At 48.6% G+C, this 27,175-nt stretch overlaps 10 protein-coding genes across 10 annotated transcripts; 5 read left to right on the top strand and 5 right to left on the bottom strand.

Annotated features, from left to right (window-relative positions):
- The first annotated feature begins 539 nt into the window (after positions 1-539).
- Positions 540-8,112, top strand: V1512DRAFT_260605 (armadillo-type protein). The gene is made up of 5 exons (XM_066915903.1): positions 540-781; positions 830-3,718; positions 3,763-3,977; positions 4,023-5,534; positions 5,576-8,112. Exons 1-5 carry the CDS (start codon positions 664-666, stop codon positions 7,844-7,846), a joined length of 7,005 nt encoding a protein of 2,334 aa, XP_066772755.1. The 5' UTR covers positions 540-663; the 3' UTR covers positions 7,847-8,112.
- On the top strand, positions 8,113-9,505 carry V1512DRAFT_260603 (transcription regulator HTH, apses-type DNA-binding domain-containing protein). The gene has a single exon (XM_066915902.1). It carries the CDS (start codon positions 8,228-8,230, stop codon positions 9,314-9,316), a length of 1,089 nt encoding a protein of 362 aa, XP_066772754.1. The 5' UTR covers positions 8,113-8,227; the 3' UTR covers positions 9,317-9,505.
- On the bottom strand, positions 9,358-10,848 carry V1512DRAFT_260602 (uncharacterized protein). The gene is made up of 2 exons (XM_066915901.1): positions 10,670-10,848; positions 9,358-10,624 (listed from the first exon to the last, which is right to left on the bottom strand). Exons 1-2 carry the CDS (start codon positions 10,814-10,816, stop codon positions 9,527-9,529), a joined length of 1,245 nt encoding a protein of 414 aa, XP_066772753.1. The 5' UTR covers positions 10,817-10,848; the 3' UTR covers positions 9,358-9,526.
- A 712-nt stretch (positions 10,849-11,560) lies between these two features.
- V1512DRAFT_205285 (uncharacterized protein) lies at positions 11,561-14,204 on the top strand (the record flags this gene model as incomplete). The annotated part of the gene is made up of 2 exons (XM_066913355.1): positions 11,561-12,099; positions 12,143-14,204. The coding sequence occupies 2 exons, from the start codon at positions 11,561-11,563 to the stop codon at positions 14,202-14,204; spliced, it is 2,601 nt and encodes an 866-aa protein (XP_066772752.1).
- Positions 14,205-14,922: 718 nt separating this feature from the next.
- V1512DRAFT_260600 (ubiquitin 3 binding protein But2 C-terminal domain-containing protein) lies at positions 14,923-16,593 on the bottom strand. Its single transcript, XM_066915900.1, has 2 exons — positions 16,302-16,593; positions 14,923-16,244 (listed from the first exon to the last, which is right to left on the bottom strand). Exons 1-2 carry the CDS (start codon positions 16,527-16,529, stop codon positions 14,997-14,999), a joined length of 1,476 nt encoding a protein of 491 aa, XP_066772751.1. The 5' UTR covers positions 16,530-16,593; the 3' UTR covers positions 14,923-14,996.
- On the bottom strand, positions 16,594-18,758 carry V1512DRAFT_260597 (Alg9-like mannosyltransferase family-domain-containing protein). Its single transcript, XM_066915899.1, has 3 exons — positions 18,279-18,758; positions 16,705-18,232; positions 16,594-16,648 (listed from the first exon to the last, which is right to left on the bottom strand). The coding sequence occupies exons 1-2, from the start codon at positions 18,513-18,515 to the stop codon at positions 16,805-16,807; spliced, it is 1,665 nt and encodes a 554-aa protein (XP_066772750.1). The 5' UTR covers positions 18,516-18,758; the 3' UTR covers positions 16,594-16,648; positions 16,705-16,804.
- Positions 18,435-20,565, top strand: V1512DRAFT_260595 (Gar1/Naf1 RNA binding region-domain-containing protein). The gene is made up of 2 exons (XM_066915898.1): positions 18,435-19,143; positions 19,196-20,565. Exons 1-2 carry the CDS (start codon positions 18,619-18,621, stop codon positions 20,534-20,536), a joined length of 1,866 nt encoding a protein of 621 aa, XP_066772749.1. The 5' UTR covers positions 18,435-18,618; the 3' UTR covers positions 20,537-20,565.
- On the bottom strand, positions 20,533-21,475 carry V1512DRAFT_260593 (uncharacterized protein). Its single transcript, XM_066915897.1, has one exon. It carries the CDS (start codon positions 21,442-21,444, stop codon positions 20,689-20,691), a length of 756 nt encoding a protein of 251 aa, XP_066772748.1. The 5' UTR covers positions 21,445-21,475; the 3' UTR covers positions 20,533-20,688.
- A 2,994-nt stretch (positions 21,476-24,469) lies between these two features.
- On the top strand, positions 24,470-25,291 carry V1512DRAFT_260586 (mitochondrial inner membrane translocase subunit Tim17/Tim22/Tim23/peroxisomal protein PMP24). The gene is made up of 4 exons (XM_066915896.1): positions 24,470-24,703; positions 24,755-24,808; positions 24,856-25,158; positions 25,200-25,291. Exons 1-4 carry the CDS (start codon positions 24,629-24,631, stop codon positions 25,209-25,211), a joined length of 444 nt encoding a protein of 147 aa, XP_066772747.1. The 5' UTR covers positions 24,470-24,628; the 3' UTR covers positions 25,212-25,291.
- On the bottom strand, positions 24,995-27,045 carry V1512DRAFT_236377 (WD40-repeat-containing domain protein). The gene is made up of 3 exons (XM_066914118.1): positions 26,916-27,045; positions 26,660-26,863; positions 24,995-26,610 (listed from the first exon to the last, which is right to left on the bottom strand). Exons 1-3 carry the CDS (start codon positions 27,015-27,017, stop codon positions 25,306-25,308), a joined length of 1,611 nt encoding a protein of 536 aa, XP_066772746.1. The 5' UTR covers positions 27,018-27,045; the 3' UTR covers positions 24,995-25,305.
- Between the last annotated feature and the right edge of the window lie 130 nt (positions 27,046-27,175).

Raw genomic sequence — 27,175 nt, 5'->3', positions numbered from 1 at the left:
TACAATGACGAAATACTCCAGTGACATGTACTCAATGCCAACACATTGACGTGCGGTACATTTCATGGCGTTCGACTCAATCAGGTTCAAGCAGCATGTCAATACGCGCAATACGCGTCTATAATACACATCAGTACGCGTAATAAGCGTCAATACGCATCAACACGCGTCAGTACACAATACAGAATCAACATATTCAATCTCAGTAAATAATGTGCCGAAAATGGTGGTGAATGTGCCGACACTTTCCACATCGCCCAACCATTTCACACCGAAAATCATTTTCACAAAGGTAAAAATAAATCTCAGCAAGAATTGATCGAGAGCTGCAAACGGACGAGAATACACTTACATCACTGATTGGTTTAGTTGTAAAGAAGAGAAAGATGAAGTTGGTGAAGTTCGCGTAGTTTTCTTCATCTTATGTCATGTGTTGTAGTGAATATACCATAAATATTTTGTGTTATACATTTATATAGAATAAAGTTATGTTTAAACCTTAATACAAGGCCTCGAGAAAAATTCATTAGCAGTCGTCTAACAGTGGGCATTTCAACTTACAAATTTCACCATTTTAGAGTAATAAACTAGACGTGTTAAGCATATTTAAAATCAGCATTTGAAAATTATTTTGTTTAAATTGAAAAAAACCTCCTGTTCAAAATGGACGAGTCCAGCTGGAACGAGGTCAAGACTCGTGCCTCGACAATTGCAATGTCGTCTTCAACAAAGCAACGGGTCAAGCTGTTCACATCAATTGCAAATGCCGCTCGAGCAAAAGGCGCGTCACGATGTTTTCTATTGTCGAAATTGGTTCTAATCGATTTAGACGCGAGTGAGGACCTCGATATTGTCCTGCATGTATTGGTATCGACATATGCATTGTATGAAGATCATGCTTCGAGAATGGCAGTGATCCAGGCAGTTCAAGCATTGATCGAGTCATACCTTGGTGTTTTTACTTCAAGGTTTGTCGATTTACTCAAATCAGAGACCACTAAGAGAGGAAAGGCTGCAGCAGACTACTTTGTCCTGCTAGAATGGGTCAATATCACAATCTCAACTCTCTGCAAGATGGAAGACAAGTCATATTACAAAACTTACATTGCTGATCTGGTCACTGTTCAGGCTACATGCATCGACGGCTGTCTCAAGTCATCAGACGTTAAGAGACGCAGATTGGCAGGCTCAGCAGAACGGGCAACCAAAGCCGCTCTAGCCACTGTCTTTGCAGCGGTCGACACCGCTGGCGAGATGTATCTTGACATTTTAGCAAGCAAAACGGCAAAGCTTGGTACAGCATCATTACTGGGTCTGCTCGCCGGCACAGCGGCAGAGTTAAGCCAGAATCTGACTGCGTATCAGACCGTCAAGGACCGCAAGCCTGACGTTATTGCGTTCTACACTAGAGAAGTTCTTGGTTCCAAGGTCGCTGTCGCGGCTCATGATGCAAAGGCGCTAAATTCATTTTTCGAAAATTATTTTGAGGCACCAGATCTGCTCGACCTTGCCGCTCCACTGGGCCGCGCGCTTTTGCGGTCACCGGAAGCAGTGCTGGGACCGGTCACGCTCCATTTTGTCAACTCGCTGCCAAAGTCGATCGACTGCTCTGCTGCTGTCAAAGACCATTTAATCGCGCCGCTGCTATCGTCGTTCAAGTCGTCAAAGGACGCGGTGCGTGACAACGCGGTCAAGACGGTTGTGGCCCTGTTTGCCAAGTGCACAGACGAAGAAGTCGTGCCTATAATTGCAAACGAACTGCTCACACCGCTGACGACGTCAAAAATTACAGCAGCCGACCAACGTGCAATGTACGCAGCGGCGCTGACCGCGTTTCCGCGATCGTCGTCGCTTGCAAAAACCGTGCCGGCCGGTTTGGTGAGCCTTGCAGCCAAAGAAATTAATGAGCCGGCAACAGCAGCTATCGTGAACGCGATTTACTACCACACCCAGACCGGTCTTGACGCAAACGTCGCGGTCGACAAGCCCGTGTGGGACGCCATACTGAAAGGCCTAACTGATAAACGCCAGAACTTGCGAAGATACTGGATTTCAGGTTTTGGCGAGCTAGTGTTTTCGGGCCCTGTCAAGCCTATAGGTGACGCCGCGGCAGAATTATACTTGGCCGCCGTGCCGGCGCTGCTCGAGACATGGAAAGAAGTCATTGCCAACCCGACCGCAACTGTGCAGAGCAAGCTCGTGGTCGCCGGGTTTGTCATTGTCGCCATTTGCTCGCGGTTGAAGACAGAGTCTGCGTTGACAAAAGCCAAGATTGTCGAGACCGCGTTGACGATTGCGCCGAAACCGTCATTCCTCATGTTCGACAGAGTGTATACCAAGCTTACAACGAAGGAAGAGCAGACATGGGCCGTGCGTGCGCTAAGAGCAACAGCGGGTGCAGTCGCGCCTGCTAGCGCGGAAGGGTGGGGTGTAGCGATGCTATACTTCATCACGTCGCCTGCCGTTGATCCCGGGGTACGGCAGTTTGCCGCGTTCGAGCTCGGCGTGGCGTACATCATGAGTCCAGAAGTTGTGTACAGTTCGATCAAGGCCGGGTTATGGCGGTGGGTTGCGCAGTTGGAACGTGATAGTGCCGAGCCTTCTGCGGCAATTACCGCCTCTGGATTAAAGCGCTTGAATGTTGCGTTGCAGTCAATCACGAGGCTGGATACGGTGTCGGACACGATTGCGAAAGACCAGTTAGTCGGGCTTGTGGTATTGGCACACCATGCCGTCGTGAAGCATAGAGTAAATTGGATCGCACTATGTCAACGGATGAAGGTAGATCCGGCAGAGTTGGTAGCCGAGCGGGCGGCCGAGTTGCAAGCCGCGATATTGGCTACCGCCGCCGCCGACACCGAGCAGACTGTGGATGCGGGTATGCAGGCCGCAGCCACGCTCGCGTTTGTGAACCCGGACGTCATGGCGCCATGGGTGCGGGACATGTTTGTCGATGACTTGTCAGTCCATAGGCTTGACGGTGTGGACGAGATGGCCGTCAGGATGTGGCACACGCCGGCCGGTGTTTTATGTGTCGATGTGCTTAGCAAAGAGCGAGAGCGGCACGCAGTCAATAAGAACAATAAGGACTATGCGACTTTGAAGTGGGAGGCCGAAGTCAGGGCCGAGCTGGCGAAGAAATCCCAGCCAAGCCAGAAGAAGCTGAATAAAGACGAGCTGGCGAAAGTCAATGAGCAGCTCGCAAAGGAGAGGGTCGTGCGGGACAGGCTCCAGGACGGCTACATGCATGTTCGGAGGGGGGTGAAACTTATCCGGTATTTATGTTCCGGGACCGCGAACGGGCCTGAGATTTGGTTTTCGAGCGCGACAAAGTGTCTCGGCAATGCGCTCAAGCACAAACTGTCGCTCCTGGTCGGCTCGGCTGGCGTTGACGCGTTTCTGGAGCTGTCCGAGATGATCAACGTCCGTGTCGGTTCGCTGCGACGGTTCATCGGCGTCGCGCTCTTGCGTGCGATCGGCGTGACCGACGTGCCTTCCAACTTGGCGCAGGAATCGCTGAGAGATTTGGTCGTCAGGGTGTTATATCGGCTGCGGTTTTTGAGCGAGCAGATCCCGCTCGAGGCAATGTCACTGGTGTATGTTTTGCCGCTGCTGTTGCTTGTTTTGGATGTCAAGGGTGTGTCTTGTAGCAATGCGGACGAACGTGATGAGCAGGTCGAACTTGCAATCGAGACGTTGAAGTTTCACACTGAGATTTGTGAGTTTTGGTAGAAGGTTGTGTGAATAAACTAACACGAGCAGTGACAAACACTTCGGTCCCGAGAATGGAGGTTTTGCAATGTGTGATTACGTTCATGAAGTCGTACCCTGTGCGCAACAAGCAAGGAAAAGAATGTTTACTTGGAATCTGTCAGAGCATCTCTGGCAACATTGCCGACGACGAACTAAACCTGTTACTTGCAGCGACCATTTCGGACGACAGTTTCGTCAGGGCCGCTGTGCTCGAAGGCATCGATGTGAGTGTCGTGTGACGAATTGTAAGGGATAAGCTAACAAGCTAGGCTGAGTTTGACGTGTCGGATATTGGGTACTCCGACGAGCTATGGATTGCATGCCATGACGAGATTGAGTTGAACGCCAAGACCGCGTCCTCGATCTGGGACGAGAACGCGCTCAAGATCACGCCCGAGACGCCGGAGCGGATGCTGGCGTATCTCGACCGGTCCGACGGTGTGCGGGCCGCTACCGCGCGCGCGATTGCAGACGCGCTCGAGAGTCTTGCTGACGACAATCTGTTCCACATGTTTTTGGCTGCGCTGATGGACCTGTACCGGGTCCGGGCGGCGCCTCCGGCTACCGTGTACGACGAGTTTGGCATGATTGTCAAGTCTTCGATTGACCAGAAGGATCCGTTCGAGGTCCGGAGCGGGATCGCGGCGACGTTGAAGTGCATTGCGCCCATTTTCCGGCCTGCTGAGCTCAACATGTTTGTGCGGTTCATGATTGATGATGGCCCGCTGGGGGATAAAGAACCCGGAGTCAGACAAGAGATGCAGGAGGCTGGAGTCATGATTTTGGATTTGCATGCCCAGGAACACGTAGATGCGTTGATGCCGATTTTAGAATCGTGTCTTGCCGCGAAACATACCGGGTCGGAAGTACAGGACCGGGTGAAAGAGTGCGCGATCATTCTGTACGGCACGTTGGCGCGGCACCTGAAGGACGATGCCCGGCTACCAAGTATTGTCGAGCGGTTGATTTCGACGCTGCGTGCGCCGAGCGAGAATGTCCAGTTTGCAGTGTCGGAGAGTCTGCCGCCGCTGATCAAGCGAGTGGATGGAGACAAGATTGGGGTTTACGTTGAGAAGTTGCTGAAGCAGCTTTTTGGCGGAAACAAGTACAGTGAGCGCCGGGGTGCCGCGTACGGGCTTGCTGGGATCGTGAAGGGAGTCGGGATTTCTGCGTTGGCGGATTACGACATCATGCGCGAGCTGACAGCCGGGCTGGAAGATAAAAAGGATCCGAAAAAACGGCAGGGCGTGCAGTTTGGGTTTGAGATATTGTCGATGAGTTTAGGGCGGTACTTTGAGCCGTACGTGATTGAGATCATGCCATTGCTGCTCAACTCGCTCGGGGATGCGTCGGCTGAAGTCAGAGAAGCGACCGCGGACGCCGCGAAGGAGATCATGAAGCACACGACAGGGTACGGAATTAAGCAGATGATCCCGCTGGTGCTCGAGAACTTCAACCAGACGCAGTGGCGGTCCAAGAAAGGTTCGGTTGAGATGTTGGGCACCATGGCTTACTTAGACCCGCACCAGCTGAGCGAGTCGCTGAGCCAAATCATTCCGGAGATTGTCGGTGCGTTGAACGACACGCATCGCGAGGTGCGCAAGAGTGCTGGGCAGAGTCTGGAACGGTTCGGAGAGGTTATCAGTAACCCTGAGATTCAGAACTTAGTGCCGGTGTTGTTGAAAGCGATCAGTGACCCGACCAAGTATGTGGACGGCGCGTTGGATTCGTTGTTGAAGACTGCGTTTGTGCATTACATTGATGCCCCGTCGCTTGCATTGGTATGTACTGTAAGACAGTCAATGGTTTGTGCTAATGATAGATTGTGTATATTTTGCATCGTGGATTGAAAGAGAGAAGCGCGTCAACAAAACGCAAGGCGTGCCAGATTGTTGGCAACATGGCGTCACTGACCGACAGCAAGGACTTGTTGCCATACTTGAACTCTCTGGTGGCCGAGCTTGAGATCTCGATGGTGGATCCTGTGCCTGCGACTAGAGCGACCGCGAGCAAGGCGCTCGGGTCGTTAGTCGAAAAGTTAGGCGAGGAGCGACTGCCGGACTTGGTTCCGAAGTTGCTGTCGATGTTGCGGGCAGAAGATAACGACGGCGACCGACTTGGTGCCGCGCAAGCGCTGGCAGAAGTCGTCAGCGGGTTGGGCGTGCGCAAGTTGGAGGAGATCATGCCGGTTGTGCTGAAGAGTGTTGGAAGCACTCGGGCCAGCACTAGGGAATCGTTTATGAACTTAATGATTTTCCTCCCCGCCGCGTTTGGCAACAACTTTGCGCCGTATCTTGCTAAAGTGATTCCGCCAATCTTGGCCGGGTTGGCGGACGAGGTTGAGGCGATTAGGGAGACAAGTTTGCGGGCTGGAAGACTGATTGTGAAGAACTACGCGACGAGGGCCGTCGATTTGCTGTTGCCTGAACTCGAGCGCGGTTTATCTGATGAGAATTACAGGATCCGGCTGTCGTCGATCGAGCTGACTGGCGACTTGTTGTACCAAATCACGGGTGTCAGCAAGCCTCAAGGTGGTGGCGGCGAGAATGAGGACGATGACGACGAGGTTGTTGGAAAAGAGGTCCACAGCAGTTTGCAGGAAGTGCTCGGGCTCGAGCGACGGGATCGAATTCTGTCGCTGCTGTACGTGTGCCGATCGGATGTTACTGCGCTTGTGCGAAACGCGGCGGTCGAGGTGTGGAAGACAGTTGTGCCCAACACGCCGCGGACTGTGAAGGAGATTTTGCCCACATTGTCGCAGGTGATCATGCGGCGGTTGTCGTCTGCAGACGAGGACCAGCGCGAGAACGCGAGCGCGACGCTGGGAGAGCTGGTTAAGCGGTTCGGCGAGTCACTGCTAACGCAGTTCTTGCCGACGCTCGAGAACGGGCTGTATGCAGGCGACGCGGACACAAAGCAGGGTGTGTGCATTGCGTTGACAGAGTTGGTCGAGGCTACGCCGGTTAATGTTTTGCTGTCGAACCAGGCCGTGCTGGTCAGGTTTGTGCAGACCGCTTTGGTCGATCCGGACGGGAACGTGAGGGGGGCGGCTGCGCGGGCGTTTGACGGGCTGCATGAGGTGTTTGGTGACTCGGCCGTGAACACGGTTTTGCCTGAACTGTTACGGTTGTTGCAGAGTCAGGGTGATAGCGAGTACGCTTTGGCCGCGTTGAAGGAGATCATGGCGACCAAGGCGGACGTCATTTGCCCGACGTTGATTCCAGTGCTGCTAACGAAACCAATCACGGCGTTTAATGCCAGTGCAATTGGGTCGCTAGCTGAGGTTGCTGGTCAGGCGTTGTACTACGAGTTGCCTTCGATCATTGACGGGCTGCTTGGCAGCGACAGCGAAGCAGCGTCTGATGCGATTGACGCGGTCGTCGGGTCTACTGTTGAGGTTGAGCGGGTCATGGAACTATTTGTCGCAATAGCGGACGGGCACGATGGCGCAGACAGTGCCAAGCGTGCGAGCGCGTACATGCATATGCAGACGTATTTCAGTCGCGCGGATCTGGACGAGTACGAGGAGTACGCTGACCAGTGGGTTTCGTCGTGCATTGGGTCGATGGCTGACAACGACGCGCGGGTGATCGAGAGTGCGGTTGGGTGTTTGCGTACGTTGATTGGTAGATTGCCCAAGGAGAATTTGCTTGGACTGGTTGAGACGGTCAGCGGGCTTGTACAAAAGCTGCCTGTGCGGATGATTTTCAGCATGGCGAAAGGTCCAGGCAGTGTTTTGCCGGTGTTTACTACGGGACTGATGCACGGATCTAGCGAGCAGCGAGAAGCCGCTGCGCGGGGAATTGGCGGTGTTGTTAAGCGTACGCCTGGGGACGTACTTCGACCGTACGTGACGCAGATGACAGGTCCGCTGATCAGGACGGTTGGGGAGCGTGTGGGGGTGCAAGTCAAGGTTGCGATTGTGGACAGTTTGACCATTGTTTTACGGCATATCCCACAATACGTGCGGCCGTTTGTTCCGCAATTGCAGCGAACGTTCGCGAAGGCTGCGGAGGAGTCTGGGGACCTTGCGCTGCAGGAATCTGCACGACAAGCACTCGACGCGCTCGGGCAAGTGCCGAAGTCGAGGTAAACTGAGTCGAGTCGATGTCTCGGGGGCAGCCGGTGCACGCAGTGGTATTACTATAATAGGAAATAAAATCGAGTCGACAGCAAAAGCGGAGATTAGCGGATCACATGTGTTTATTAAGCGTCGACCCACTTTAGAGAGTGACAAAGTTTAAATTAAGATATATTAAAGTTTTAAGTGCAGATCGGGTCTAGCGTGAACTTTTTTTCCTTGCAGCTGTTCGTTCGTCTTGTTCGGATAAACGTACAATTTATATACATACACACAATACATTATACACATTATATATTGTATATGCTGTATTGTAATATACATATATATACATCTATTTATATACATGATATATATCTCTTTATATATGATATATAATATATCATAGTAAAAATGACTGATAATCAAGGCATTAATAGTCAAGGACAAAAGAATCTACCAAGTCCTTCAATACAACAAATACAACAAAAAATGCATCCTCATTATTCAATTCAGCATCATTATTTTCCTCAGCCAAGTCCTGATCAACAGCAGCAACAGCAGCAGCAACAGCAGCAGCAGCAGCAGCAACAGTATATGGCATCTTCTCATGGTTATATAGCGAATGTTTATGATTTTGCATTTCAGCAGCAGCAGCAGCAACAGCAACAGCAAATGCCAGTTCTATCTCAGCAGTACCATCCATACATGATTGCACCTCCGATTCATCCTCAAACAAGTTACGCATATCAACCACAACAATCACAGCAACATCAACAACAGCAACTAAATCATCATATGTTACAACCTCGAGATCCTTCAGGTCAAATTCAACCGCCTGGAATGAAACCAAGAGTTACAACAACACTATGGGAAGATGAAGGTACATTATGTTTTCAAGTTGAAGCAAAGGGTGTTTGTGTCGCAAGAAGAGAAGATAATGACATGGTCAACGGTACTAAATTACTAAATGTTGCTGGAATGACAAGAGGAAGACGTGATGGGATTTTGAAAAGTGAAAAACACCGTCATGTTGTCAAAGTCGGAGCAATGCATCTTAAAGGTGTCTGGATTCCTTATGACCGCGCACTGGATTTTGCAAATAAAGAGAAAATAGTTGATTTATTATATCCTCTCTTTGTGACTGATATAAAGACGTTTCTTTATCATCCTGCGAATTACGCTAGGACGGCTCAAGTAATGGCTGCTGCTGAAAGAAGGCGGTTAGAGAATAGACAGCTAGCTGGTGCTGCTACTACTACTGCGACTACTGCTGCATCACTAAAAGATCCAGTCAAGCAGGAACTATCAAAGTCTCCATTACCAATCACCTCAAACTCTTCATATTCAATAATGTCGTCATCTCAGCTACCACCACCGCAATCTCAATCTATTCAGATTGGTCAATCTCAACTACTTCAAATGCCATTACAAGTTCAACCTTCACCTCAATCCCAGCAAGTTCAACAACAGAATATTCAACAATTAGTTTATCGTGCTTGATTCTTTTTTAGTATTACAACTATTTTGATTGTTATTATGGTTTTTTTTTGTATACTATGTAATTTATGCGTATTGTCTTTTTGAATGTTGAATTTTAGTTTAATTTAAAACAGACTTTCGTGTTTTGTGTAACCCAACCCAACCCCTGAAATTCATCTTTACCGCACGTCATCTTTGAGTTACCCTTACCCGATGTGATCACTTACTTGTTCACACTGATTTCCATAATGTAATCTTCCATCGTTCTAGCTGAGAATGAAGACTTAATAATCGATCTCGCTTAAACGCTTCGTCGTCGTTAGTATTAACTTCATCTGCATGGCGAGAAACATCTGCAAAAAGACGTTTGTATTCACGATAACTTGACTTAAACTTGCGAGCCAGAATCATTAGTTCTTCGTTTTTGTCATTCGTATTTCTGTCTTTCTTGTCGTTTACGTTTTCATGTGTACGCTCGCGGTCATGATCTCGCTCCGTACGTTCTCGCTCCGTACGTTCTCGTTCTGTTCGAGCTTTCTTGGTTGTGGTCTTTAGTATAGCCCCGCCAACTCTCTTTGTAGGCATACTCTCTGGTCCAGGCGTTCCCGGTGTCCCAGGCGTTCCAGGTGTCCCGGGTGTGCCAGACATACCAGGCGTCAATGCCAACTCCTCCGCTCGTGGCTGCACAGCTTCACTCGGCGTTGACGCCAGGGTAGGTGTCGGCTGCATGGATGAGACCCGCAAATCTGGACTGGTCAGATGTCGCCACGCCAGATCGTCTGACGGTAACCCTAACCGTTCGAACGCTGCTGTCGCTTTCTCAATCAAATTCGTCCGTTCACTAGGGCCGTACGATGTCCATTCCCATACCCGCAGATCTTTATAAGCCTGATCGGTCAGGACCCACCTGTCGGTCTCGTCTTTGGTCGCAAACTGAGCCAGTAGCGCAAGGATGTCGTCCTCAGATGCTTTCGTCCGTTCGGCAAGCTTGGTCGCCGACGCCGGTTGTTCGACCGCTAGTAAATGTAACGTCCGCATCTGCAGCGACCGTTTGGAAAGTGTCGGGCGAGGCGATGCAGCAAGTGCAAGCTGTCGTGGTTTTACGCCCAATCGAGGCGATGTTGGACGAAAATCTAGTAGCCGACGTTTGTCGCGCTGTGTAGGATCTAACCTGTCTCGTGGTGCTTCGACTGTGAGTTTATGCGACACAATCCCTGAGCACGGCACCAGATCGCCTGCTTTGACGAGTTCTGGTGAAGTGTACAACTTGACCAGTACTGGTTCTTCAATTGTTGATAACGCATGTATGTTCGTGCCTGTTTTAAGAGCCTTCTTTGATTAGTAGATGTCTTGGACACACGCACTATAACTTACAGGAGCCAGTCCAAGGATAAGAGATAGCGAGTCGGCAGCAATGATGTCTTTCAAAGCGGACTCTGATAAACGAATATGAAAAGCCTGAGGAATCTGGACGATTGACTGGCCCAGTTTTATTCCATCTTCAGGCAAGACCAGGGCCATTTTTGTGTGTTTATCTGAGTGTGTCTTCGAGTGTGTTTTTAAGTGAGAGAAGTCAGTCGAGGGAGGTTAAAGAGACGGCAAGTTCCGTAGCCATTTTATAGAGTAATTTATGGTTTAACTAGACATATACTATGCATATAAATCAAAATGAGACATTAAGGTTTCTACGCGTACTGTAACGTGTATGAACTCTAATCAGCCTTCACTTTAGACATGACCTCAACACTTCGAACTCAACATCGCAAACATTTATTTCACTCTGCCACGACACACATCGCATATTGAGTTGTCACCAACGCTTTTTGAATGGAACACGCTGTAAAGGATTTGTTTTATTTTGGTCATGATGAGGGCGAGTATTTTGCGTTTCATGATTTGAATCTTGATAACTCTGCTGCGGCGGAGAAGGAATCGTCGTTGAGTTCACTGTCATCTAATAATACCCCTGTTTTGTCTCACGATGATGACGATGAAGACGATGAGGAAGATGAGGAAGAACAAGCTCAAGATCCTGACGATTTTATGTCTCAGCATTTCAACTTTGACTTTAGTTTCGATTCAAACAGATTAGAAAACAATCAGGCGCCTCAATTACAGACACAGACACAGACACAAGATCCTGGTATTGCTATCAGGTCTTCAGATTCAGATTCTTCTCTCCATCCAGATAGTTTTGTTACAGTGTCACCTAAATCCCCATTTCCTTTAGTACGCTCAAATGTGGTTGTCACAGACCCAGAAATGATGACGACGACCACTACAAAGCCGGCAGATTGGGTGCCTCCAAAGATGTTGCCAGATTTCGACCCTCTTGATTGGTTAACACCAAGCGTATATCCGCTCTCAGTCACAACAGACACGCTCAAGTCTAGAGTCGAGACTCAGATTAAAGCGGTGTTGACATTTGGGCCAGGGTTGTCACAGTCGTTTATGCATTTACCCCCAACCACAATCGCTAAACCAAGACAGCAACTACGCAAGACGTTTTCAAGAGACGCAAAGACACTTGAACTAGACGCGATTGTGGTGTGTAACCATAACAGGTACAGGTATATTAACGTGTGTTCTGGCTGTATGAATCGTGAACGAAAGCGAGCGTCGAGAAAGAAGCTACCATCGGTAGATGACACGCATTGGCTTGACAGTCAAGATTGCAGAGGAATAATGTTCAATTGTCCTGAACTGGTCGAGATGGTTGAAACAGACAGCAAGTCAAAACAGATTGAGATTCCGATGCGGATTCCTTGTTATTGCAGACATCATTCAGAGAAAGTCGGATTCAGGTAGGTCCGCTTGTTTAGTCTAAGATAAAATCTAACATAACAGGGTTTACTTTGTCATCAAGGACGATACAGGAAATGTCGTTGCTCGTGCGTTCACGGAACCGATCATGATTACAGACGACCATAAGACCACAAACGCAAACGCGCGACGCAAAACGGCAGCAGGCACAGCGTCGCTAGCGCAGTCCGCGTATGCGTCCGCAAATGCAAGTGACAATTCGTCAGGCTCGCCTACGAATGAGTATGGTTTCTCTGAATCCGCCAATCCGCGCAAGCGGAAAATGTCGCCGACCGCTATGCGGCAGTCTGTGACAACCGCGACAAGTCCGCGAACAGGTGCAAACGTTGAACCGTTCCACCGTGCGTACGACGAGAACAACTTCAACACACGGTCGCACACGATTGAGAGTTTCGGGTTCCCGGCGTACTCGAGCAGTGTGCCACTGTTGGTGCACCGGCACCAGTCTCCGGCTGCGGCATCGACTCCAGGGTCGCACGCCAGCCCGGTCTCACGTGCGTCGACGCCTGAATCGAGTGTGTCGTCTGTCGCGCCGATGCAGGTCTTGCAGCCGCGACGGTCGAGCACGAAGGCTGTCCGGTCACCGCGGGCCAGTGCGGTCGAGCCGCCGTCGCTGCACCGTCTGATTCCGACCGAAGGTCCGATCAGGGGCGGGATCGAGGTCACGATTTTAGGGACCGCTTTTGTACAAGGGTTAACTGTCATGTTTGGTGACCAGCCTGCGGTCAAGACGCACATCTGGAACGAGAGCACGATTGTAGCCTTGTTGCCTCCTGCGGCAAGTGCGGGCCCGGTGGTTGTGCGGTTGAGGAGTCCGAACGAGATTACGAATGACCACTTGAAGGTGTTTACTTACATTGATGACACGGACCGGCAGTTGATGGAGCTGGCGTTGCAGGTGATTGGGTTGAAGATGACCGGTCGGTTAGAGGACGCGAGGCAGATTGCGATGCGGATTGTAAATCATACGGGGTCAGGGACTAGTGGAGGAAGTGCGGGGGTTGTTGGCGGGAATAATTTTGAGATGACCATGTTGAAGTGCGTGGACTTGATTGATTTTGACGAGTCGCGGCATAAGGTGCAGTGGCAGCTGAGGAACGGCGGCGGACAGACCATGTTACACCTTGCGAGCATGCTTGGGTTACAGCGGTTAGTAGCGGCGTTGATTGCGCGAGGGGCGTCGGTCAAGGCGAAGGATCATTCTGGGTACACTGCGTTACACCATGCCGTGCTGCACGGGCACTACGAGATCAGCAAGCGACTGTTGAACAACGGTAGCAATCCTGTGAGTGCGAGCGTGAGCGGAGTGACGCCGGTTGCGCTTGCGACAGGAGAGCTGCGCGTGCTGTTCTGTGGATTTGTTGACCCGGTCAAGCCGGCCGAGTTTCGATGGCGGAGACGAGTCTCAACCGGCGACGGGTTGCCCGACTGGCCTACGTCGAGTGGGCCGTCATCACCAGCTGTGTCTGTGTCTGATGAGATTGACGCTGTCGAGGACGTTGAGCCAGCCGAGCCGGAAAGTATTGGACGGCGGTGGAGCCGGCGCAAGCTGTTTGGGCGTGGCGGGACCAAGGAGCAGATCCAATTACGACTGGCTGAGTACATTGGTGCGTTGCAGGAGCAGACCGTGAGCAAGATGCATAACCCGAACTGGGTGCACGACGCGCTGAGTAGTTTCCAGTCGTTCAGGCCTGCGATTGCAAGTATTGCGACAACCCAGAGCCGGCGGGCGAATGAGATTATGATGGGGGCATTTGATCGGACCGGGTTGAGTGAGTTGTTTAAACATGAGAGTCCGCCTAGCTATGAAGAGATTTATCCTGTTGCCAGTGCCAGTGCCAGTGCCAGTGCCAGTGCCAGTGCCAGTGCCAGTGCCAGTGCCAGTGCGAGCGTGAATGAGAAGGGAGATGTTGGTGAGAAGCAGAGAGAACAGGAATTGCTGCAGATGTTTTGGCAGAACAAGAAGAAGAAGCAAATCCGGAATGATTTGATGTTGTTTGCGTTTTGGTTGCCGGTACTTTGTGTTGTGCTGTTGTATGGCGGATTTAGTTATTTTGGTGTTTCGATTGTTGGAGTGCGTGTGTAATAATGTACTTGCTTTATGATACTTTATGATTGCAAGGGAGAGATTGCGTGATACGTGTGTAGTGCGAGTATACTTGAGGATCGTTATGTACGGGTAGAGACGTAAGCCGCACACATTGTCAGACAATGTTACGACCAAGTTACGGGAGTAAGACCGTGTGGACGCAATCGCGGGACGAATACTTGCTAGACCGGCTAGTCGAAGCCGTACGACAAGGCCATCGGACTGCGACCGGGTTCGACAAGGCGAGTTGGCGCGCGGTGACTGCGAGTCTGAACAGCAAGTTTGGGACGCAGCTCGATAAGACACATGTGAAGAATCATTTACAGGTGTTGCGACGTGCGTACGAGGCTTGGGTCCAGCTCAAGCATTGGGATGGACTTGTGGTTTTGAATGGCCGGGTTGAAGGGAATGAGGACGTGTGGGAGGAGTATGTGAAGAAGAATCCTGGTGGACGACAGTTTAGAGTCAGGTTGTTTTACGGTGAGGAACAGATGAAGATTATATATCCTCGAGATGACGAGGCAGGGGAGGAGGAGGTTGTTGTGAAGAGTGTTAAGAAGGTTAGTGACGATGCGAATGCTCGGTTTCAAGCTGCGGTGAAGTTATTAAGTACGATGAGAAGGAATTTGGAATGGAGTAAAGAGCAATACAAACATGCGCTAATCGTGTTAAGGCAAATGGACGAACAAGGAGTTATAATGTTACTTGAGATGGATGAAGATGCGAAAGAAGATTTTATTCTTAGCGAGTTTTAAAAGTATTCATTTTCTTTTTTTCAACATGTCTTTTTTAACATGGAGTAATGACAGTTCCAACTGGTGGAGCATTGTAGTCGATGAAGTAGTTGATGGTGCAGTCTCCAGTACACTTGAGAAGGTAAGCCATGGAAGGAGTGCACTCAACTGGTGTAGCGTAGGAGTCCTGGCCACGGGTCAGGGTGACGGTATCAACCAGGTCACCAGTAGAAGGGTGAGAGTTCCATGTGTTGGACTCTGAGACCGACGAGGTCAAGGAGTAGATCTCGACTGAGGTATCGCCGGAGAGAACGAAGGGGAATGTGATTGGGTTGTCAGGGAACATGAACTTGATCTCGCATGTGCCGGTGTATGAAGGCGAGACATCGAACTGGAGCAAGACGTCCTGTTCTTCAGAGCCGGACTTGGTAATGTTGGCCCAGTAACCAGTACCCATCGACGTATCAGGCTTTGACGAGCTGATGGGGACAATCAGGTTGGGGTAGATTGTAGCGGACGGAACGCATACCGATGCAGACGATGAAGGAGCGACGGACGACGATGGAGGAGGTGGTGGGGCGATAGTAGTAGGGACGACCATTGTAGTAGGGACGACCATTGTAGTAGGGACGACCATTGTAGTTGGGACGACGACAGTCTCGACGACGGTGGTAGGGACGGACTCCTCAACAGTGGTAGGAACAGTCTCTTCCATGGTAGTAGGAACAACGACGGTTGTAACAACAGTGGTGGTCTCGACAACAGTCTCAGGGACGGTAGTAGTCTCGACAACAGTGACGGTGCCAACAGACATGGTCGAGATAGTCTCGGTCTCGGTCTCAGTCACAGTGGTAGGAACCATGACAGTGGTAGCAGACACAACAGTCGAGAGCATTGACTCGAGAGAAGTGTAGTAGACAGTAGTTGGGACAACGACAGTGGAGAGAGTAGGCTGAACCGTTGTGACGACAGCGGTCGAGACGACTGTGGTTTCAACGGTCGACACGACCGTTGACATGACAGTCGAGACGACAGTCTTTGGTGAGCACGAAGCTTCAGGTGCGCAGTAAGACGACTCGAGAGTGAGGGTGATGGGCTTGCAAGCGACATCGGAAATGCTCTGGACGTAGATGTTCTTCTGGTTGCCGACACCGGTATCGCAAGAGTAGAAGGTAGAGTTACCGTAGTAAGTCAAGAGACCACCTTCTGAGCAGAAACCGAGTGGTGAAGCGGTGGGTTGAAGGGCAGCAGAGCACTCGAATTGGTGATAAGGAGTGACGTAGCATGGTCTTCCGTAGATGTCCTGTTTTCATTGTTAGAGTCTAATATAAAAAGCAGAAGAAACTGAGTAAATACGTACAGACAGAGTTCCATTTGAGAAACCAACGAGGGTCAAGCAAGAAGTGTTTGAACCAGTTCTGACCTGGCCATCGTAGATCTGGCCGAGATAGCCGGTTCTGACTTGGCCATCTCCGATCTGACCCAATTTACCATCAGAGTCAGTCAGAGAAAATGTAGAAGACGACCAATCACACGATTGAGCGAGGACGGTCGAGGCAATTGCCAGGACAGACAAAACTGACTTCATTCTTGTTAACTAGAAGAATGGATCAAAGTGAAGAAGAAGAAGAATTGAAGGAAGTAAGGGGGGGGTGTTGAAAGAAGATGAGAAAGGGAGGGGAGAATGGGCCTATTTGAATACGTTTCCTAAAAGGGTAAAGTAATTGAATTTTATGGTTCACAAAGTTTGTTCCTAGACTAACCTTATTTAGAAAGATGTGCCTGTGATCTAAACTCGTTAAACGAAGATCTATTCATAGAACACACAGAGAATGTTAGCGGTTATATACTATAAATAGTTGATTAAATGTGACTCGACAATATACAGAAATTATCCCACACTCTATATGGACGTATGACATAATCTAGAAATTGCGGGAGTTTCACAATTCGTCCAATTGAATTTGTCGAAGCCGAATTGAGGATCAAATCACATTTGAGTATTGCTCCATTTGACGATGACGATGACGATGAAGATGAAGATGAAGAAGCCGACGGCGGCAAAGAAGCAAATGAATCAATTATGTAATCGCATGTAGATATACTGACGTAATAATCTGGTTGTTCGTGATTCAGATTGTTTAATCCTGGTCGAATAATTGATGCTCCTTTTGTCCAATGCAAAGAATCATCAAATTCAGTAGGTAAAAGACCATGAAATCCGCTTTGAATGAATTTGAGTCGTGTGTTTGAAGGCATATTATAGCTGCTCACAAATCTGTACCATTCTTTACCTATACACACGTTCAGGATGTTGTTATCCGCACTTATTGTGTTGTGCTCACTAACTGCTGTATTGTGATTCACAGAGTACAGTTCAGGTATAACATCTAACGGTGCTCGGTAAAAACAACTCAATCCGAATGATCTGGCGCTGCTTAAAGCGCAAAATGTTATAATTAGAATGCATGATGCTGCTTTAATTAATCGAGTCAGCCGACCTGATAGCCTAACTTGATTCATTGTGTTTAGTGTAACACTAGCGTTGATGCAAATTAATGGATAAACAACGTACATAAAGCGTTCTTCTTTGTGAGGTTGACTCAACATTATACTTAGCCATAATAACATTGGTGTCACTAGTTGTATTTGTGTGCGTATGTCTGCTATGTCTGCTATGTCTGCTATGTATGCAAATATCATTGCAACTGGACTCAATATTGCTAATAATGCAGCAATATTGAAATTCAGTAGTAAATTCACAATGTAATATGAAACTGGTTCGGTTCCAAATATGTTCGGACCTGTTTCTTCAGTCCCAAATACATTATATAAAACAGCATTCAACGGTACAATCTGTAATCGTCTGTAAATCAAAGAATCAAATATAACCATTGCTGTTAATACTCCAAAACAGTACATTGTGCCTTGTATAAACCGTCGAATCGCTCTATGCCATAATGCTTCAATAATAAACGGAATGGCAACCGCTGCTGCAAATGGCCATCCAAGTATAGACCCCATTCCAAACAACGCCATTGCTTTCTGAGGTCTCTTCACACTCTCACGGTCAACTACCTCACTAAACGCAAGCATGCAAAAGTACATTGCAAACGACGACGGCAAATACGCGACTGACGCGTGAAACATGCCGGCACTGAACGCGCTCATAATCACACTCATCATCGCGACAGTCTCGTTCACGTGTTGACACAATTGAACGTATAGTCTAGTCTCACAACAGGCACAGAATATTCCCAGCGCAGTTCTTAGTCCATAAAATAGATATCTCTACTATCCATCAGAAACGCGTCATGCTCAGGTCTAGTCCACTCACATCATTCATTCCACACATTCGTAACGCGTCAATTATAATTGCGTGTACGTAAACGTACAGCCAACTGCGTATTCCGTACTCTGGAGAATACTCCCATGTTTCGAGTCCTGATCCATGTGTAATGTAGTGTGTGGGTTCCCAATAGTTGAACACTTCGTCACAGTCCATGATTATACTCCATTTTGCACATATCACTCTGACCAGCAATAATCCTCCCAGTACAATCTCACTCCTCATCTCTCTTTCTATTCTTTCCGTTCTCTTTTCTCGTGATCCTACTCGTGATCTCGTGGACGTGTGTCAATAAATAAAGGCAAGCCGCACTTTCTTCTTCACCACAATGGACCAACAAGCACCCAATCCTCTTTCGCCTGAGCCTGAGCCTGAGCCTGTGCCTGAGCCTGTGTCTGTGCCTGTGCCTGCCCAAGACTCTGTAGAAGATGAACAAGAGCAAACTGTTCCGTTTATAATTGATGAAGGTGACGTTGACGCCGACGCCGAGGATTCGTTCGAAACCGCTCTTGCAAATCCTGATGTCCCTGCCGCTTACGACTCGGACTCTTCCTCCTCGTCAGACGAAGGCGAACTTGACGATGTTGACGATGGGGAAATACTCGATGACGACGATAATGACAATGACAATAACAACGACAACGACAACGGCCCAAAGTCAAAGAACGAGATTGAACCAGTCATCGCACCACTGGACCTTGTCATTTCTCCTTCAGACGAAATCACAGATCTCGGTCTGATCGACCGTGTCGTCGGCAAAACCGTTCTTGTCCGTGCAATCGTGTCCGGCGAACTTCGGGTGCTAGACCAGGACTCGGTCCTTGTCCTCGAAAACCGTGAACTTTTAGGCAGAGTAAGTCCTCCCCGCAAAATTGTGTTTGTGTGTACGCCATACTAAATTCCAGGTCTACGAAACGCTTGGCCCTGTAACCAAACCACTCTACTCGGTCAAGTTCAACACGGACTCTGAAGCGGCTGTATATCTCGGCAAAATCAATGCAAAAGTATTCTACGTCCCAAAATACTCAACCTTTGTCTTCACGGCAGCAATTAAAGCAATCAAGGGTTCAGATGCAAGTAACATCAATGACGAAGAAGTCGCAGACTCAGACATTGAATTCTCAGACGACGAGGCAGAAATGCAACACAAGCGTGCAAAGAAAGAACAAAGACGAAGACCGCCGCACGCTCGAGACCAGCAGCAGCCTGGTGAGACCGAGTCATTCGCTGATCTCGCTGCTCGTGACAATCACGTATTCGAAGATCTAGACAGTCGTGATCCGTATGCCGACGCATCTCGTGACAGCCGCGACGACACCGACGAACCGTACAAACCACTCACCCGACCCCCAATCTCTCGCAACATGCCTCGGGATCTGCATGGAGACCCGCCTCTCCGTGACGTGGCACGAAACCCCAGAGACAGACTCGACAGGCACGACGACTCGATGACAAACAGTCAGAAACGGCGCCAACGCCGTCGACGCCGTGACGACCGCCGCGACGACCGCCGCCCGTCTCCTCCTCCTCCTCATCCTCACCGGACCAACCGCCGCCAGCAGCCGTTACCACTGTACCAACCCAGTCCGGCTCAGATGCCACAACGCATCAACGGGCATGACATGCACTCGCTGGCTCAGCGGCTACCTCCCGGCGCACACGTCAATCCGGCGTTTCTAGCCCAGCTCGCCGCAGCTCCGAACCCGGCCCCGGCTCCTATACCGGCTCCTGCACCGCCGTCGCAACAGGCATATCTCGCCTTGCTACAGCAGCAGCTCCAGCAACAGCTCCAGCAGGCACCACCTCAAGCTTACTACCCCCCTCCACAAGCTCAGGTGCAACCACCGCCGCAACCACCCGTATACCAGCCGTATCAGCCTGTGTATCAACAGCAGCAGTACGCATCGCCTCCACAGCAGTACCAGCCGGCATACCGCCCGCCTGCTCCGCCTGTTCCACCCGCGCCGCCTGCGCAAGATTACAATGAGACTCAGGCTCATTTGCAGCAGCAGTTGCAATCCATCTTGCTACAGATGCAATCTAACGCGCAGCGCCAGCAGTCGGCGGCCGCGCCTGGCATGTCCGGCCCGCTTCAGGGCCCGCCTCAATTATCTCTGCCTCAGTCAGCCCCGTCTGGCCCGCCGATGCAGGACGCGTTTGCGCAGGCACAGTACCAGCTCAATTTACTCGGCATGCTCGGTCAAAACCAGCAAAACCCGCCGGAAGACTACAGGAACCAGCGATAAACAATAATATTCTATTCTATAACTCCTATCCCAAAACATCGCCAGTCTATGTCTACTTGATGTAGTCCAGCGTGATCCCTGCCGCGACCGCAGTCTCTATTATACTGCATATATGTCTTCTTGATGTAGTCCCGTTTGCGACTGTGCTTAATCTACGTCTTCTTGATGTAATCCAGAACCTTTCGTTCTGCCGCGACAACCGCGGTCTTTGCGTCCGCAAGTTCGTGCACAACCGCATGTTCCAGCTCGAGCTCTGCCTCGATGCCGGCATCGACCGCCCGCTTGGACGAAAACGTCAGCCACGACAAATACGCCTGCCATATGACGGCCGCGGTCGAGTTGACCAGACCCCTGAAATGCGGCGGCACGACGGTGAAGTTTAGCGCGACCACGTTCGGCCAAAACATGCATCCGTTAGTCCACGCGACTGGTAACCTTTCCTTCAACACTTGCAGAATCTGTGCCGGGTCAGACACCCCTTGGAACATGATGCCGATCGACAAGAACGACGACAAAAACAACGGCGCAAAAAATAACTGGTTCGCAACAACTTTCATCGCAACAGAGACGTACTTGTTTGAATGGTTGATGTGTCGGCCCATGAACAAAAACCACCGAAACGTAGGCAGCGATAACACAGAACCAGTCAGCATGACCTTGACCGTCCGAAACGGCGAATACTCTTCGTCAGGCGCTATAATTAACTGCGAAATAGAGTCGCCCAAACATCCAACAACTAAACTCTGCAACATTTGCGTCGCGTGTGGCCGCTTGTCGTGGAATGTCTTGTACCCGTTCGATACTCTTGTCATTAGCCCTGTGCTCGCGGCAGACGAAGTACTTGAGTTACGGCGGATATATATAAATTCTCGCCATGCAAACGCTCGTAATCGGGCGCGGTAAAACATCTTTGTTTTGTAGTGCTCGTTTCTTCCGGGTTAACTCGGGTATCGCGAACAGGCAAACTTTGGGAAGTCCAAGTTCCGATGTAAATTGAGGGTTTGGTGGAGTGTTCCACCGGAGTCGAATGAATCGGTCATTTGGCTGTATAAGGCTGTATAAGGGTTATATCGACCGGTTGATTAGATTTGCTTGTCAATGGCGGTGTACAGATGCATATTGCTCTCGCGGATCAAATACTTTTATTTACAAAGCAATATATTAACTCCAAATTCCAAACTCCGGTAAATGAAATCAAAAAAGATACAACAAAGCATTAAGCATCGCATCCGTATCAACTGAATCACCATCATCATTCATGATCGTGCTCGAAGGTGCCTCGTCTTCAAGATACTTCATGAGAGACTTAAATCTGCGTGCTGGCGAATAATAAGGATCTAAGAATCGACGATCCAGTCGTGGAATCAAAGGTGATGCAGTGAAAAAAGTCAACTCGTCATCGTCAATCTGTTTCTGTCGATGAGCTTCAGGAGAAATGTCGGCTATCAGCTTGGCGCGATCTACGTTTGTCGCTTCCGAAAGTAATCTGCAAATCGAATCGTACATTTCGCGGGCCCGTTCATGAGAGTAGATTTCTTGGTTGGTAATTTCCGGTTTCAGTTTTACCGACCGGTTTCGTAAGAACAAAGAAGGATCTCGTGGCAGCATTGGTCGAGAAGTCATTGAGCGCCGACGCCGCCGTTGATCTTTTCTGATGCTGTGGCATATCTCATTAAAAACAGTCGATTTAAACTCACTCTTTAAACTTGGCTTTCTGATGATAGACATTGTTAGATGATGTTTGTTAAACAGTAATGAATCTGATAAAAAACGAGCAGGTCAAGAAAGGTTTGTTCAAAAAGACAGTCTTGACAGAACATGGTGTGACACGTTTTCAGATTTTGGCATTTTCACCCGAACAGGAATAGAAAAAAGCAAAGCAGTCACATCAACATTTGTAAAAAAACAAGGGTCTGTTTTGTGTGCCGCGAGGCATGTGGCATTTGAACTGAACGATTTTGAGACGAATTAGGCGATTTAAGACGAAGAATGTGTGTCGGCATAATGGGTTTCGTACTAAACTTACTTTATCGCTCAGCTGTTCTGAGAAAGCCGACATAATGAGGGGTTCTGTATTATTTTACTGAGGTATCTTTTAAATTGGCAGATTCTGTTACTTGGAGTTCGCGAGTATTATCAAGCTGTTTATTTCTGTGTGAAGAAAGCGGTGAAGTTGTCAGTCATCAGTCAAACACTTGACGTGGTTGCAACAATGCAAGATTCTCACGAACTGTTCAAAGCTCATAAAAACAACTTAAACAATAAGTACTTCCAATCAAGTTCCTTCCCTTTGAAAAATTTGCAAAGTCTGGAATTGGAATTCTGCATTCGATGGTGATCAATCAACTCTAATTACCCTTACCCGATGCTTTCAAGACAGTTTAGAATAAGAGGGTTTAGTACTTTAGAGTCAAGTCATGCTGATCGATTTTGAACGGGCAAAATTCCTCGATACCGAGCAGCAGATGGGTTCGGATTGGGCAAATGCAGATATTTATATGGCGCGTGCAACCTAACAATCTGATGCTGGTTACTGCTTTGAGTTCTTCGTGGATGTCTGTTTGCGTTTGTGTTTGGTGCGTTTGAGTTTGAGTTTTGAGTTCTTTGCTGTCGATGTTTTTGAACATATTTTACTATTTCCACGTGATTTTTTGTAGTTACTCTTAAGAGCAACTTAATATTTACACGTAACATTGTGGGACATCTGATTATGCCCTGTAGGCGTAATCGGAGTATTTTGTGAATTACTCCAAGTTGAAGGGTATGCAGCTTTCAAGGAAAAGCTATGATACGCAGATGGTGTTTGTGGTTAGATTGGAGTAGTCCTATAAATTACATATACGTCAGACGAGGGATTCTCTCCCTCTTCATTTGTCTCCAAGTATTGTTGCTCTTATCCTTCAAATTGTGTATTGTACATAGTATGTGATATTGTCGCTCTGGTTCTAATACGTGTATTTCGTGTCTCTTTTGCACATATCATGTTAACAGAATTGCAAACACGAAATCCATGAAATCTGTAAAACAGTTTGTATAGTTGAGATATCTGCGTTTAGCGCTTGCTCTGATTGGTAAAGACCATCAATCTCGGCAGCTTGCTTTGGAAATGGACAGCTCTCTGTCTGTGCAATGCCTGGGTCTGGTATCAAAAGCATTTTGAGCGGCGAGTGTTAAATTGCAATATTTAGGTATATCGTATCAACATACGACTGCAAAAGCGCCCATCATCTGTGAAAAAAAGTTATAAGGCCAAAGTACACTTGAAAGTACACTTGCTCGTAGTAGTAAAACCAATCTCAGCAGCTCGCTACGGGAAATAGACGCAATGCCGGATATTGAGGAAGCATTACGACAAGTGTCGCATCGCAATATCAAGATTTAGTCTTTGCGATTATACATGTATAACTTGAGAATCTGGCAGGTTTATGCTTTTGAGTCAGATAGAGCTTTAGTATTGGTGTACACAATATTTATGTAATGTACGGCGTACTCGTTATGAACAGTGCTTGCAGGTGTTGATGATTAATTTCAGTTGTATCGCATTATATGCCTTCGTCCTAGTGTTAGTCGACAGTGGCATACAATTGTATAGTCTGTAGCACAATTTGTACAGTAAACAGTCAAATAGGCAGTATACACAGAGACAGTAAATACACATCTAGCACTTCAATTGATTTGTACTCATACGGCATTGCCATTCTAATTCAATAACTAATGCATGACTTTATATACTCCAGATGCATCTCGTTCAATCTAAACACAGTCAGTATCTCGATTGTCCAAAATATCATAATGAATATAATTAAATACATTAGATATAAGTTGATTTCCTTTGTTATACAATATCATATAACATAATAGTATATAAATAATATGTATAATAAATACATACAAAATACATTTAAACGCTATTCTCACATTTCGTAGGGTAAAAAAATATTTCTGCCCAAAAACTCCGAAATCTCAAAATATTAAACGAACAAATCTCGAATTAACAGACAAATCCTTATTATTCATTCCGTTGTCAAGTACTACAGATTGTTTGATTTTTTCTCCTATTTCTTCCGAATATTTTCATATTACGATTAAATCATGTCCGCTGATCACGCTCGAGACCCATGTCCACTTTCAATCGTCAATGATTTTGGTGGTGCGTTTGCGATGGGTGTATGTTCTATAATGAATGTCATAGAATCAGTCGATTAATATTTTTTACAGGCCATCGGTGGAACGTTTTGGCACGGATTCAAAGGATTTCGAAACTCGCCTTCAGTAAGAACTTCTTGTCTTGTAAACCACTCACAGTCTGATCATCACAGGGCGAACGGCGAGCAGGCACAATAGCCGCCATCCGTTTACGTGCTCCTGTCGTCGGCGGCAACTTTGGTTCATGGGGTGGTGTGTTTTCAATCTTCGACTGCGCTGCCAAGGGTATCCGCCGCAAAGAAGACCCGTACAATGCCATAATAGCTGGGTTCTGTACCGGCGGTGCGCTCGCAATTAGAGGAGGTTGGAAACACGCCCGAAGCTCGGCTATTACGTGCGGATGCTTGCTGGCCGTGTTTGAGGGTGTCGGTATCGCATTTAGCTCATACGCCAGCCGGATGCAACAACCACAATCTGTAAGTTTACGACTGTTCTGTAGTGATTTACTAACAACCAGATGCCTCAGTAAATTGAACAAGTCGCGTCATTGTCGTTTTGTAGATTCTCTTGTATCATATTCTCTCAATTTAACGTCCCTTTTCATTATCATTCTACCTCTAATCTCATCCAAACCTTGCCAACGCAGGCCCCAGTTTCCGCTCCTCAACAGGAATTCCGCGCCGCCGTTTCAAATTATCCTGTCTCATCTGCTTCTCCTTTGCCAACGCGGTTTCGACTCGCATCTTGCGTTCATCGACCACGTTCTTTGACTTCTTGCGCATGTACGTCCGCAAAGCAGAGTTCTTCCCCCGCGCCTTCCATTTAGGCTGTAACTTCTTATCTCCCTCGACCACGGCCCGCGCGTCACGCTCACCCGTGGTCTCGAGCTCGAGCGCCTGCTTTCGTTCCGCAGGCGCACGAGCATCAACGTTGCCAATGAAGTTCGGGTCGAGTGCAATCATCTCCGGTTTGAGCTTGTTCAGCAACCCGTGCACTTCGGCCTCGCGCCGCTGCTGCAACGTCTGGTACGGATTTTGCTCAAGAGCGTCAAAATTGGGCTCACCCGCGCCCGGCACAATCAAACTCGCAAACCCGCCGCTGTGGCCGACCCCAAGCAGGTCGTCAAACGGACAGAACTGGATGTCGGTCACGTCTGAACCCGGGCTCAGGTGGGTCATGTACGGCGACTTCTGCTTCGTCTTGAGCGCATCTTTCCACACAGTCACGTGCGGGCCCCAGCTGACTCCCAGCAGCCCGCGGTCACTGATACTGACAGCAGACGCCGGTGTCGGGGTGTAATACGCGTGTACTTCCTTGTACATTCTGACGTCCCAGATCTTAAGCTGTCCGTCCTGGCCTGACGTGGCCATGTAGTGTCCGCCGCGGTCGACCGCGATCGACCGAACCGGTCCTTTGTGCGTCAGCATCCTGACCAGCGGTGTTGTTGTGCTCGGGGCCCATAGTGACACTGTGCCGTTCGTATGTCCGACATGCACGATTGCGTTGTACGGGTTCTGCGCCATTGCGGTCGGCGAGCCGAGTTTTGTTCGAAACTCACACACCTGGTCTCCCGTCGATGTGTCCTGGTACTTTAACCACCCGGCGTTTCCAACCGTTGCAAGCAAAAAATGATAGGGTAAAAACTCCATGTTTGTGACCTCGATGTGTTTCTTGAGACAGTGCACCTCGGCACCGGATTTATCGTAAATGAAAACGTATTTCTTCTGCGCGACGGCAAAGAACTGGTCGTTGTGAAGGTACTTGACGTCCCGGACCGTCTCGTTTAAATGTAATTCGGCGTCCATTGTTCCTTCTCGGAAATCAAACGCAGCAACATGACCTTTCCGTCCTCCGACCAGTAGTTTTCGACCGTTCTTGGTATAATCAATCTCATACGGTCCAAAATGGTCCAGCTTTAACTCAAATCCCTATTAAATCAGCACTGTCAAACGAAATATTGTGTAACAAAGTACTCACTTTATGCGCCGTCGTGATATCAACGTTTTTTCTCAGTTCGTCCTGCGTAAACTTGTACGTCTTTTCCATTCCTTCCGCCTCCAAATACCCAGCATCCTCCTGTAACAGCAGCTCAGTTGACTTGGCTGCCCTAATAGCATCTTTTTGGTATTGATCCGTCCGTCGAATATTTGCCCGCAACTTCCGGTCCTTGACTTTGACCTTCTACACAATCTCGTCAGTCACACTTATAGTGTTATCCACCTAGTCAACCCACCTTGTTCGTCAACGACCGGTTATATATAGATCCAAATATTTCAGTATTATCGTTCTTGCCAGATTTCACCACGGCCTCGATCGGCCCTTCAGAATCACTCATCCTGCGCTCTCAAACTTCACACTTGGATTCTCTCAGCGACCAAAAAATTTGTGAGCGCGTAGAAACTTTCCTAAAAGTTTTGCCGCACCAGTGACGGCTCAAGAAATTTACCCGGCATTTGATTCCTCCCAACGAGCGCACACAAATTTTTATATTTT

The sequence above is a fragment of the Lipomyces arxii genome (genome assembly GCF_038497795.1).
Source record: "Lipomyces arxii strain Phaff 12-163 unplaced genomic scaffold V1512scaffold_4, whole genome shotgun sequence".
Classification (NCBI taxonomy): Eukaryota; Fungi; Ascomycota; class Lipomycetes; order Lipomycetales; family Lipomycetaceae; genus Lipomyces; species Lipomyces arxii.
This window is presented reverse-complemented; position numbering and strand designations above follow the sequence as displayed.

Bases quoted from the DNA above. Each gene is read 5' to 3' on its own strand.
- V1512DRAFT_260605 (XM_066915903.1), top strand. From the start codon at position 664: ATGGACGAGTCCAGCTGGAACGAGGTCAAGACTCGTGCCTCGACAATT. The intron at 782-829 runs GCGCGTCACGAT...TAATCGATTTAG, and splicing joins AAATGCCGCTCGAGCAAAAG to ACGCGAGTGAGGACCTCGAT. The intron at 5,535-5,575 runs GTATGTACTGTA...TGCTAATGATAG, and splicing joins ATGCCCCGTCGCTTGCATTG to ATTGTGTATATTTTGCATCG.
- V1512DRAFT_260603 (XM_066915902.1), top strand. From the start codon at position 8,228: ATGACTGATAATCAAGGCATTAATAGTCAAGGACAAAAGAATCTACCA.
- V1512DRAFT_260602 (XM_066915901.1), bottom strand. From the start codon at position 10,816: ATGGCCCTGGTCTTGCCTGAAGATGGAATAAAACTGGGCCAGTCAATC. The intron at 10,625-10,669 runs GTAAGTTATAGT...TAATCAAAGAAG, and splicing joins TTATCCTTGGACTGGCTCCT to GCTCTTAAAACAGGCACGAA.
- V1512DRAFT_260600 (XM_066915900.1), bottom strand. From the start codon at position 16,529: ATGAAGTCAGTTTTGTCTGTCCTGGCAATTGCCTCGACCGTCCTCGCT. The intron at 16,245-16,301 runs GTACGTATTTAC...CAATGAAAACAG, and splicing joins TCTCAAATGGAACTCTGTCT to GACATCTACGGAAGACCATG.
- V1512DRAFT_260597 (XM_066915899.1), bottom strand. From the start codon at position 18,515: ATGAGGAGTGAGATTGTACTGGGAGGATTATTGCTGGTCAGAGTGATA. The intron at 18,233-18,278 runs GTGAGTGGACTA...GATGGATAGTAG, and splicing joins GAATGTGTGGAATGAATGAT to AGATATCTATTTTATGGACT.
- V1512DRAFT_260595 (XM_066915898.1), top strand. From the start codon at position 18,619: ATGGACCAACAAGCACCCAATCCTCTTTCGCCTGAGCCTGAGCCTGAG. The intron at 19,144-19,195 runs GTAAGTCCTCCC...ACTAAATTCCAG, and splicing joins ACCGTGAACTTTTAGGCAGA to GTCTACGAAACGCTTGGCCC.
- V1512DRAFT_260593 (XM_066915897.1), bottom strand. From the start codon at position 21,444: ATGTTTTACCGCGCCCGATTACGAGCGTTTGCATGGCGAGAATTTATA.
- V1512DRAFT_260586 (XM_066915896.1), top strand. From the start codon at position 24,629: ATGTCCGCTGATCACGCTCGAGACCCATGTCCACTTTCAATCGTCAAT. The intron at 24,704-24,754 runs GTATGTTCTATA...TATTTTTTACAG, and splicing joins GTGGTGCGTTTGCGATGGGT to GCCATCGGTGGAACGTTTTG. The intron at 24,809-24,855 runs GTAAGAACTTCT...TGATCATCACAG, and splicing joins GATTTCGAAACTCGCCTTCA to GGCGAACGGCGAGCAGGCAC.
- V1512DRAFT_236377 (XM_066914118.1), bottom strand. From the start codon at position 27,017: ATGAGTGATTCTGAAGGGCCGATCGAGGCCGTGGTGAAATCTGGCAAG. The intron at 26,864-26,915 runs GTGGGTTGACTA...GAGATTGTGTAG, and splicing joins ACCGGTCGTTGACGAACAAG to AAGGTCAAAGTCAAGGACCG. The intron at 26,611-26,659 runs GTGAGTACTTTG...CTGATTTAATAG, and splicing joins ATATCACGACGGCGCATAAA to GGATTTGAGTTAAAGCTGGA.